This window comes from Elgaria multicarinata, chromosome 4, assembly GCF_023053635.1.
Source record: "Elgaria multicarinata webbii isolate HBS135686 ecotype San Diego chromosome 4, rElgMul1.1.pri, whole genome shotgun sequence".
NCBI lineage: Eukaryota > Metazoa > Chordata > Lepidosauria > Squamata > Anguidae > Elgaria > Elgaria multicarinata.
In genome coordinates, this window is record NC_086174.1 from 53,592,889 (window position 1) to 53,604,712 (window position 11,824).

Below are 11,824 nucleotides of genomic sequence, written 5' to 3' on the forward strand. Positions count from 1 at the left end.
CAGATTTTACAGAAGTATTAGCAGATCAATGAATCTGGCCATCACCACCAGTGTACTGGATAAAGTACTAGATTTCTAAGACAGAGGGCATCATCAGACGAGCATTTTATTGCACGCTTGTTACTGGGCACTAATGGATTTTTGTGGGTCCTATTCAGGTGGTTGTCTGAGTCCCATGCACCTCCCACTCCTTCTACCCTTCTTTACGTGACAAAAAAAGACCCTGGAAAATCTGAATTATTTTGAGACAGAACTTGCCGCTATCCCCTGCTATGTGCAGGAGAAGCAGCTTGATCAAAACAGCCCACTGAATGGGCCACATGCATGTCGTTTACTTCCTCTTTCGAAAGAGGACATAATGAGGGACAAAAGCGTGGGCAGAGAAGTGGTGGTAAGGAAACACAATTTCCCCCTGTGTGATGATGGAAAGAAAGTAGATCTCCAGATATTTTGTACTTAGAGCCGTCTCTAAGATAAATAATACCCTGGGTGAGGAGTGCTTTTGATGCCCTGCCCCCCATAGTTTTGCAGGGCTACCCAGAGGATTTGTGGGGCCTGGTGCAGGTGTGATGTCCATCAAGAATGACATTGCTCAAAACTTTGATCTCCCAATCACTGTGCTACAGTTTGCACAAGCCAAAGTTTGAAAAGCCACATGCAACACAGCAGAACTATCAGAGGTTTTATGTATAATGTTTTTTGTTTTGTAGCAGTCCTTATTTTTTGGTAAGCATTCTTTATTTTAGTGTTTCCATTATTCCAAGGTATCAGCTGACCTCTAACAGCTTACAGCTCTATTTTATTATTATTTATATAGTGCTTATAATGCTTACAGTATTTGAAGTCCTAAGTGCTTGGTAGTTAATTACGTGCCTTCACGTCGACTTTGACTTATGGCAACCCTATGAATCAGCAACCTCCAGTTGCATCTGTTGTAAACCACCCTGTTCAGATCTTGTAACTTCATGTCCATATCTTCCTTTATGGAGTCAATCCATCTCTTGTTTGGTCTTCCTCTTTTCCTTCTACTTTCCCTAGCATTATTGTTTTCTTTTTTGTTTTTTTTTAAATATTTTTATTGCTTTTCCACATTAATTAAACATACATTACAATAAAAGAAAACATCAAAAACAACTACTACATACATGTTGAATAAATGTTGAGTACATATGTATTGAATAGATATTAACTCTAAAATATCATACCATAACATAATCATTCTTAACATAATAGTGCACCCCCCACCTTGGGATCTATTCCTGATTCCAAAATCTTATCGTTTCTTCTGCTGGCGGTTTCCCACTTCCCTTAGTAAACACTAATATTGGGAACTGTTTCCAGATTCCTTCAAACTCATTTATTTTAGTTATACCTTTTCTCCACTTAATATTACAAGTCAGTTTATCATTAATAGCTATATCCCATACTTCTTTATACCATTCTTCAATAGAGTATTCCCCTTGAATCTTCCAGTTCCTAGCTACCATCAATCGTGCTGCAGTCAGCAAACTCAATATCAGCTCTTTAGTTTCTTTTCCACATTTTAAATCTTCAAATAGTGACAGTAATGCAACTTTTGGTGTTTGTTCTATCTTAATTCCCACTATTTCTTCAATTTCCAAAAACACCATCTTCCACAAGACCCTGTTCAGATCTTGTAACTTCATGTCCATATCTTCCTTTATGGAGTCAATCCATCTCTTGTTTGGTCTTCCTCTTTTCCTTCTACTTTCCCTAGCATTATTGTTTTTTTCCCTAATGAATCATTTCTTCTTATTATATGTCCAAAGTAGAATAGTCTCAGTTTCAGCATTTTCACTTCTAGTGGTAACGTTGCCTCAAAGTAAAGCTGTGTCCCACTGATTTTTACCTAGCGCAAATAACATCAAAGTAGAAATTCAAAAGGAAACATACTTTCAAGCTAATTGAAGGAAGACCATTTTTGTAGTTAGTACACAAACACCCTGGAGAACCTTGAATGAAAGGTTATAGATACTTGCTTTTTGCCACTCTAGCTCACTGCAGACAACATGTTAAAAAAACATAGCTACTCAGCTCAGGTGGATGCTGCCCCCATCCCCTCAGCTCAGCTTGGCGTCCTGGGCAACCACCCAGCTCACCCAATACCTTGTTTGTACAACTTCCAGACGCCTGGCCAGCATGGCCAACAGTCGGGAATGATGGGAGTTTCAGTCCAAAATACTTGGAGATCTACTTTCTGCCCACTACGCTGTAAGAAAGATGAGTGAACTGGGAAGTAGGTCAGGCAAATACATACAACAAAATAGGCTCAAGTGTTCTTACTAAGCATGCTGATCTGTGCTTAGGACATTTGACTTGTGTAAAGCACTTGTTTTTCATTGATATGGGTAGGGTATAGGGAGATAGATTCTGGATAAAATGCCAATGAACAAGTCCATGGTTGTTGTACATAAGCTTCTGGTTGCACAGACATTCGCTGTAGTGTCAGGCATAAGTATCTGACTAGAGTTAGGCTGTGCAAATATCTTGGAAGGATCCACTAACTACTGTCTCCCGTAAGCTACGTGTTCAAAAGTAGGTAACACCATCAAATCTTCCATCCAGTGAGAACAGTCAATCCTAGCAGTGCTTTAATTAAAGGCTTTTGGCTACCAGAAGGGCTTGGATCCTGCAGTGGCAGCTTTCTGTTAGGCACTACGTCATGCGGATATCTACACCTGTAAATCATATGATGTGTGCTGACAAGAGGTGTGTATAGCTCCTTACATATTGTACTGGAGCCTACTGAGTAGTAGTTCATGTTAATGTAGGGTGAAGAACATAGAAAGTGATTATTCTCAAGGTTCTAATGGGAATACACCTGAGGTACAATGGAGGATACCTGGCAGCATGCTTGGTCTAGTACCAGGGACCTCAAACCTGTTGTAAATGGTACACTGCCATCTATTTCCAGCTGTTTATGTATATGTGCTTTTTTTGTTTTTGTCTACCTCAGGACATTCATTTACTCATTCTTCACAAGAGGTAGGCCTTTCCCTCTGAAGACAATGTTTTTTGCTGTGCTGTTCTGTACCTATAATGGCTTTCTTCAAGGTTACTACATGATTTACTGTGCTGAATACCCAGATGACTGGTGCAACGACATAAGATTTACATCAGGTAATTATAGCTGTGAGATGTTAAGCATCTTGCCGTCCAGATGACTTGTGCACTGCCTAAATTCACTGTGCATGGAAGCATGGGGTGAGGGGGGGGACTACGACAATACTTGTCTAAATGTCAAGGAAGAAATACAATAGTTTGAATAACAAAAGAAGCCTTTGAAAAATCTCTTAGTCTATAAGATGCCCAAAAATTGTTGTTTGCTCTGCAACAGACTAACAGCTACCAATGCAGAAGATAAAATGTGTGATGAAAAGACCAGCCATGAGAGGGAGCTATTTGCACATGTCAAACTTACACAATCAACATTTGAGAATCAGCTCCTAGCTGCTTTTATCTATTACTTTCCTTCTATATGCCTTCCCTAAAGATGGATGAATCTGTCAAGTTTTGATTCTGCTCATTTTCTCATTTTGCCAACATCATGTTTGTTTTGTCCAGTTTCCACATCAAATTGTGATTTTGTTCTGAAAAGTCCACACACAAAAAATGAATTTTTGTGCACGCTTCTCCAAATAAATGTATTTTCCCCAAGTGATTTCCTCTGCTTAATGCATTTTGTGTGTTCTTTCCCCTAATATACTCATTCACTTTGCATTTGCCCCAATTATTCATATCTTCGTGTGCGTTTTTTGATTTGCAAACTTCATTGCAAAATTTGGAAATGTGCAAATATTGCCAAATAACTTCATTCTGGTGCATGTGAATTTGGTAAGTTCACATTGAAAATCCAATGTATTTCTCACCCTTCCTTAATCTTCCCCACCTTTTTTGTTTTTGTTTTACTTCAGTATAAAACAGGTTCCAGGACTGAGGCCTAGCTCAAATGAAGATCTGGTGCTTTCTGAATGAGTCAGTTAGTTTTAATATTGATAAGCTACATTCCAGAAGTTTTTCCGTTTTAGTCTATAGAGGCAAAACTAAACACATTTGTTAATAATGCTTTAATACTTGAATAAATTTTCAGATTTTGTATGGTATTCATATTTATTAGTGTGTCACACCTTGTGTGTTATTCTGTAGGCCTAATCAATTCAGGATCCAGTAAAAGTAGATTCTTCAGATTACCAAAATGAAGCTAGACCATTTGTGAAAGGAATGACAGTTTCTTGATAGAAAATGGATGCAGAGTAACAATACAAGAAAGTTCATACGTCTCTTCAGTGCATGAACCTAGAGACTCCCAAAGAGTTGGCATTTTTCTGGGCCCCCAATCAATAACAAATGGAGATCGTTCCTAGAACCCAAGCTTTCCAGTTTGGCATGCATGTTCCTCCTGAAGTGAAGCCAAATTTGTTAGGGTTCTGTTCCATCATTTATACTCTTTCTGATATTCTAATAATGCCCCAAAGTATTGCAGGCAAATAATGAGTCACTTGTCTTAAGACTAACAGATCCCAACATTCCAAAATTGGGGGAGGGGAGCCCTCTTCATCTCCCTAGCAAGATAGAGCAGTAAAGCAAACAGAGGAAAGTAGCTTATCAGCATTACACAGCTAGTAAACTTTAGCATGCAGATTGGTGTCCAATCTCCCTGTGTAAGAAGCCTACAGAGTTGCCCAATATATCTGGGTTCTACTCTATGAAACAAGGAAACTGCCCTTTTAAATAGGCCTGTATACATTCAATAGAGAGCATACAGGACAACTGTGTAAGTTCAACACTAGACCTGACTCCTCACCATTTCTTCTGGTGTCAAATTCACCCTATACTTTCTGAACTGTACTTGTCTTTCACTGTATCATTCATGTATTATATGTATGAGAGATTTACTTTCCAACTGATGTTGCCTACAAAAGCTCATACTACAATAAATAATTCAGTCCATTGGTGCCATAGCACCTTTTTTCTCTGCAAACTCAGTTGGGGCTTCAGACTAAAAAAAGTATGTGCATGTTTGATCAATTTTGGTCAGGACAAACTTGGGATAGATTAATTTGTTCTCCCATGTGAGCAGAACTGTTGCCTGAGGTGGAGTAGCAACTCCCACCCCCAAAGTCAAGATGCATAGTACCCAAGACCAGCCAAGTTATTCCAGCATCTGAGGCAGCAAATCCCAGAAGTGCCTCTCACCATTGCTGCCTTTTCACTATTTAGATTGTATGGGATGCTTCTCAAACACTCTATACTTGTGACCAGAACGAGCACATGCTAAAGCACTCCTGGGAGTGTACCACTTCACAATGGATGTGATCTCCCACTAGAAAAGGGTGAGGGGAGTTCCCCCACACAGACCCCTGAAAGTAGCACAGTCAACGAGAGGGAACAATGCATGGCTCACACATGGCACATGTTGCTTTGTAGAACAGAAAAAAACAAGGTTCCCTGGTAACAAATCCAAAACAAACGCTCCATGTATAAGGAACCTGACAACACTGCTGCTTTGCGCCATCCCTTCTGTACCCTTTGCCTTCTGATTGCATGGTTAATCTAAGCATCAATAACAGGGAGGGGGCAGCACCAGCGCAAGCTCTTCCACTGCCACTGCGCATCCCCCCCACTCCTTGGATGTTATCTCGTGCCATTGTGTATGTGACCTGGTTTTAATGGTTACTTCTGATTTTATCATTATTTTGTTGTGATTTGTGGTTTTAAGTTTTGTTTGCTGCCTTGGGAAGTTATCCCTAAAAGGTGGCTTACGAATCTCATATCGAGAGAGGGAGAGTGCAGGTGGTGAGAAGGAGTCAAAAACAGCAGGCATTAGTTGAATTAGGGATTCCCCTTCCCAATTGTACCTACGTGGGTACAATTTATTATCAATTATTACTAGCATTGGCATCTTATAAAGCATGTACAATTTTCTAACTACTGTATTGCAATTGCTTATTGAAAGTCTTGTATTGAAGTGCTTATTATTCTAAGTGCTTATTGAAAGATAAGACAGTCCCTGCACACAAATTCACGATCAAATAGGCAGGATGTAAAAGGAAAGGGGAGGGAAGAGAAAAACAAGCACTGGAAATGTAGCTCCTTCTCTAGTTGATGGATGGGACCAGGTTTGTCTCCCCCTTGCCGTGCTGTTCTTCCTGGGAGGCGAGGGGTGTAGGGCAGACCTCTGGCTGATGGTGAGGCCAGAATGTGTTGATTATGCTTGTTAAACAGAATAACTGTTCGAACATAGGTTTGAGATGAAATCTTCGGGACATCCAACCTGTAAACATTTCATTTTCTGTCTTTAGGCATAGTGTTGTTTTTGTTTGGCATGGGAATCAATATTCACAGTGATATCCTTCTACGCCAGCTAAGAAAACCTGGAGAGCTCACTTACAAAATTCCACAAGGTATGTCTGTCTTTCTCCAATTTCCCAGCAATATAGGATGACCTTTGATGCCTTGATTATGCCTGTAGGAGCTTGTCCAAGCAGTTTGAGAAGCACAAGGTACAATGAAGAAGACAAGGCTCTTTCCCTTTTCAGATTAGTTAATAAACAGAGTGATGGATTATGGTGGGAAACTGAGATATATATGGCTTTCCATTTTTAAAATCCTGAAGCCGTTTACATTAAGTTATTAAACAGTAAAACACAACAATATTATAAATTGCAAGGCTAAAAACAACTTGGGGTCCAATCCTATGCATGTTTAGACAGAAAAAAATCCTACAACTCCCAGCTTTACCATTGCTTGGTACCTTCCATAGACAACACCTGGTGTTCTAATCATTTCACTGTAAGGGCAATACAATCAGCCTATACATCTGATGTCATTATTGTGAACTGCTTTGGGAACCCTTATGCTTGAAACTTGGCCTACAGTATTGCATACAGTATACTGGCCCTGTTCAGACAACACACTAAACCATGATGGTTAAAGCATTTTGAGCTAAACATTATGGCTTAACGTGTCATGAGAACCATGATTAGTGTGTGGTGTGAACCATTCCTAACCATGGCCATGTCTACATGAAGGGTTTGCCCCAGGGTAGCTTTGCAGTAGTGGCATGTCATGTACATGACGCAGCCGCCATTGCGAAGCCATCTGGGGGCAAACCCCAGAAACTCTGCTGAAAAGAAGTTGGACACTTACCCTGACTTTTTTGGCAATGGAGGCTTGTCACAGCCCATGGCACCCCTTGATTGGTCACCATGGGCCGGACAGGGAAGAGGGCGGAGCTCAGGAGAGCCCTGTGTCCTGTGGAAAATATTTTTAAAAAATGGTGTGGGGAGGAGGAGAGAAACAGGCCCCACGCCTCTTTTAAAATTACAAATCTAAAATGAGGGGGAGAAGAGAAACGGGGCCCATTCCTCCCCCTTTTTATTGTTATTATCTGTATCTGCGCAGCTGCTCAGATACAGATAATAAAAAGAAAAAAAGGTGGGGGAGGAACAGGCAGCCAGTGGGAGGTCAGAGGGAGGAGAAGTGGTTCGGGAACCCAACATCCCTCTCCTCATCCTCCTGGCTGCCCTTGGCTGCCTCATTCCTTTCCCCCTCATGCCACGGGGAAAGTTCGCACTTGCGTTCTTTCCCATGCAGATGCCAGGAAGTAACGCAAATGCGGGAGCCAGGCACCTTGCAGCACCAAAGCGCTGCTGTCAAGACGGGGGCCATGGAGGCTCCATAACCACGGTTTAAACATACTAACCACTTGCTGCAAAAAGATTAGCATCCTAACCATGGCTTAGCGTGTTGTTTGAACAGGCCCACTGTAAAATAAAAATAGAAGGCTGGAGCATCCTAGATGAATGCAGAACTGCAGCTTTCACCTTGATTTGGGTTAGTGATCAGGGGAGAACATCAAACTAGCAACAAGATGGAAATGTAGAAAAAGAGAAATAGCTTTCACTGTTGAAATGTATTCATACATTTTCTCTTTTGTGCAGGAGGTCTGTTTGCATATGTATCAGGAGCAAATTTCTTTGGTGAGATACTGGAATGGTTTGGCTATGCTGTAGCGACCTGGTCCCTCCCAGCCTTTTCCTTTGCGCTTTTTACACTTTGCTGCATTGGGCCACGTGCTTACCACCACCATAGGTATTCAATCTGATTTTGGTGTTTTTTTACTGTTTATATAGCACCCAGCAATGTTCTAGGAAAACAATATTGCTTAAGGCTGGTTCACCAGTCGTTATTTGACTGTAGTGTCAAGACATAAACATATAAGAGTGAATGAACTGTCATGTATCTAACGTCAAAGACAGAATTTTCATATTGATTAACATCATCTTGAAAGCAATGCATTACACAGATCAACAATATGCTACATATATTTATATAACTGAGCCTCCATGACTTTTTTTTTTAAAAAAAAATGAATAGTTGTTTCAGGAGAAAATTTTTTAGAGACGCAGGTAGGGTATGTGTGCTTTAGGGCGCATTCTTATCGGGATGTCTGTTAGCCTCCAAACTCAAGTGGCTGACAGGCAACCTATGCAGAGCATGAGGAGCACGGGGGGCCCCACACTCCTCCTGCTCTGTACTTTCGCTAGATGGGTGTTTTCACCCATCTAACTGAAGCTCTGTAGAGTAGGAGGGAAAGAGGCTGGGGAGGATGGAGGATTCTGCATAAGCCGGTTTACCCAGGCCCCTCCCCAACCCGCACACAGTACCTCCCCCTTTCCCTCTTCTCCAAAGTTGTCTTTTTTATCTTGGAGGGGCAGCTGGCGTGGTTCTCTCCGCACTGGCTGTGAGGTGGAAGGGAGCTCGAACTCCTGGGTCCAAGGTTGGAGCACTGTCCCAGACCTTGGATCCAGGAATTCAAACTATGACACTGTCTAGGGACCATAGGATTGCTCTCCCCATCCTTTATCCATCTACTGTCTCTGCGCTCCAGATCACACCCACATTCGTAACCCTGTGCGCTAACAAATGCATGTCTGTTGCAGGAAAAAGATTAAGCATACACTCCCCACCACATCTCTGTTCTGAATTCATCTGTTTGTTAAAAATCACATTGTGTTTTTGATTTTGATTTCTTTTATAACCCACTTTAATTATTATTTAAGACCGCATGCACAGATATCTTGTTTTCTCTGTCTTCTTAGTACTCATCTTCCTAAGTTCATAAATTCACTCCTATCTCTGTAGTGTAGTAACTTCTGGAGGAGGATTGCTTATAAACATAGTTAATACTTTTCTACATGATGCCAAACCATATAACTGGCACAAACCTAGTTTGCAAACCTATTTCAATTCAAATTATTATATCTGATTCTGCTAACCAGCAGTTCAGATATCACACTAAACATATATATTGTTGTGATATCACAGTGTTGATACTCACTGTCAGTCACTTAAATCTGAAAATCCATTGGAAGCTTCCACTCCTTTTATTTAATGAACCATTTTTGGATATCTTTCAAGAACAATATAACAGAGGTGATGCGAGAAATGAAACATTACTTTCTTAAAGCAATCTGTGAGCAACCATTCTTAATGTCATTTTGTCTATTTGTATTTTCATGTTGTATTCCTTTTTTTCCAGGTACTATCTTAGGAAGTTTACCAGCTATCCAAAATCAAGAAGAGCCTTGATTCCTTTTATATTCTAGAGATCAATTATCTGGGCTTTTTGGGGGGAGGGTCGCAGTGTGTTATTTGTCTTTTTATTGTTGAACTATTAGTAGTAGTAGTAGTAGTAGTAGTAGTAAAATGCTAATGTGACTTTCAAAGAGGAAGATTCTGAAATAGTATAATATTGCCATGCATTGAGAGTTGTTGCTGGAGAGAAGTAATTTATCCACATTCTACCAATAGTAGAGTCTTAAGGCTAAACTATAAGTAGCAGACGGTTATGTGACTTTTCTTCAAAATTTTGTTTAAACAAAAAAAGCAGGCATGGGGAGGGGGCTGCAATTTTGAGCAGTACACAAACAGTATGGGGAGGTACTTAACCCTTTCCCCTGTACCATTTTTCTACTCAGGATTGCCTTGTTGTAAATGGTTTTTCTCCCTGCAAGAAAAGGACGTGGTATTCTTGCATCTTTTCTCCTGTGGGTGAGAAAGCAGCTTTTGAGTTATCCTATCCTGACCACAAACAGGAGAGCATGGATACTAGGATGCAGCAGAGGTGGAAGCAGACCCAGCCTTGGCACTTTGGACTGGAATCACAGGACCTCAGATAGCTTTGAGTTGGCAACGTGCTCCTAACAAGGTCAACTGAGGCCTTCTATTCACCTCACAGGTTCCACCCCATACCTGAAAACTGAAGAGGCTTAAAGGGTAGTCCTCGACCCTGGACTCGACCATCAGTGGAGGGTGGTGTTTCCGATGTCAGTGGGGCAGTGAATCCCCCCCAAGTTTCAGTCAGAACCAGTTAGAACGGGTGCAAAGCAGAGTTCTGACTGGTTCTAACTGAAACCTGGAGTGGATTCAGTGCCCTATTGACATTAGAGCCACCAGACTCCCCTGCCTACCATTCTGTCACCTCTCAGTCAGTTCCCATGTTGTACATTGCCTGTGCTGATAAGGAGGAACTGGGGGGCATGAGGCCTCCGCTGTAAAGGGGCCCAGTGCTGAGAGTGCTAGTTCCTTGGCTTGAGGGGTTCCTGACTAACAGCCTTAGACTTGAAGGTGTGGAACCCTGGCCCAGCCTCAGTGTCAGGGCCTGGATTCTACACCTCTGGGACTTGTACCATTAGTTCACCTGATCCATCTGGCTCTGCTTCCTTTCTGTCAGAGTCCTGGCCACTGCTCAGGGTCATAACATAGGGGCAGGATTTTCAAGAGATAAATAGCAGGGAGGGAAAGAATTATGTAGCCATCCACCACCACCATCCCCAGTTCCCCACTCATTTTCACACAGCTGCTTTTCATTAGAAAAATAAGGACAGCAACATTGGAAAGAAGAATCATAAGTCACCTGTAATTTGGCCCTTCTAGTGAGAAGAATAGCTGTCCATCAGCCAGTTATTCAGCAATTGGTTTCATCCTGCCAACATTTCAAAGGTTGCCAGTCAGCGGTGCTGCTTTTTGCTTAGGAGGAATGACTGAACTTTCATTTCTGTACTTGACACTGCAGGAGGCATCTTATTTTGGAATCTTCTGTTGTGGGGGGTGGGGGGACAGGGACACCCACAATCTTTTTAGCTTCAACCCTTCTATTCTGCTCCTGTGTTCCTTCCCATAAAGATCATGAAAAACAGTAAAGCTTGATTCCAAGAGCTCTTGATGACAGGAATACCTTTTCATATATATTTTCTCTCTGCTGGATTGTTGTTGGAACTAATTATGATCAAGAGGGGGCTGTAGTGTTCCAAAACTGCACAAATAATTTAATTGGCCATGTATGTCGCTTCCTTGTAAAACATGGTTCATGAACTGAATATGAAATCAAATAAATAATGAATCAGTAACTGAACTTGTTGTAGACTAGAATTTTGTTGTAATAAAATGCTGGTGCAGACAGTCTGTTCTAATAGAGCACTGTCATAGCATCTTAGATTATATGATCTGTGAACTTACTCACCATCTGCTCAAGATACCCTCTGGCTGTTTGAACCCGTGTGCGTTTAAAACGATGGATATTTAAAACACATGCTTTTGTTTAGGACAATCCAAACCATATGCACAGCCATAATAATCATAATACAATAAAGCATCAAAAATCACTTGGCACTCCATAAAATAAAGAAAGCCCCTCTTGCAGGCCTGCAGTCTAAGATATGTGACCAAAAAAAGTTGGTAGGTATGTCAGCCAATATCATTTTTATTGACAAAACGTGATGTTGCTTGGAGTGAAGTG

The 11,824-nt window shown here is 41.2% G+C and overlaps 1 protein-coding gene across 3 annotated transcripts in view; it reads left to right on the forward strand.

Moving 5' to 3' along the window:
* Positions 1-11,440, forward strand: part of SRD5A2 (steroid 5 alpha-reductase 2) — a 35,066-nt gene extending 23,626 nt beyond the window's left edge. The window contains exons 2-5 of one of the 3 annotated variants that reach the window (XM_063124302.1): positions 2,978-3,141; positions 6,324-6,425; positions 7,965-8,115; positions 9,566-11,440. In XM_063124302.1, the coding sequence (XP_062980372.1) occupies positions 2,978-3,141; positions 6,324-6,425; positions 7,965-8,115; positions 9,566-9,632 (484 nt within the window). In that variant the 3' untranslated portion in view covers positions 9,633-11,440. The remainder of the gene's footprint in view (positions 1-2,977; positions 3,142-6,323; positions 6,426-7,964; positions 8,116-9,565) is intronic. The other 2 variants (XM_063124303.1, XM_063124305.1) reach the window with 2 other exon arrangements.
* Positions 11,441-11,824: the final 384 nt, after the last annotated feature.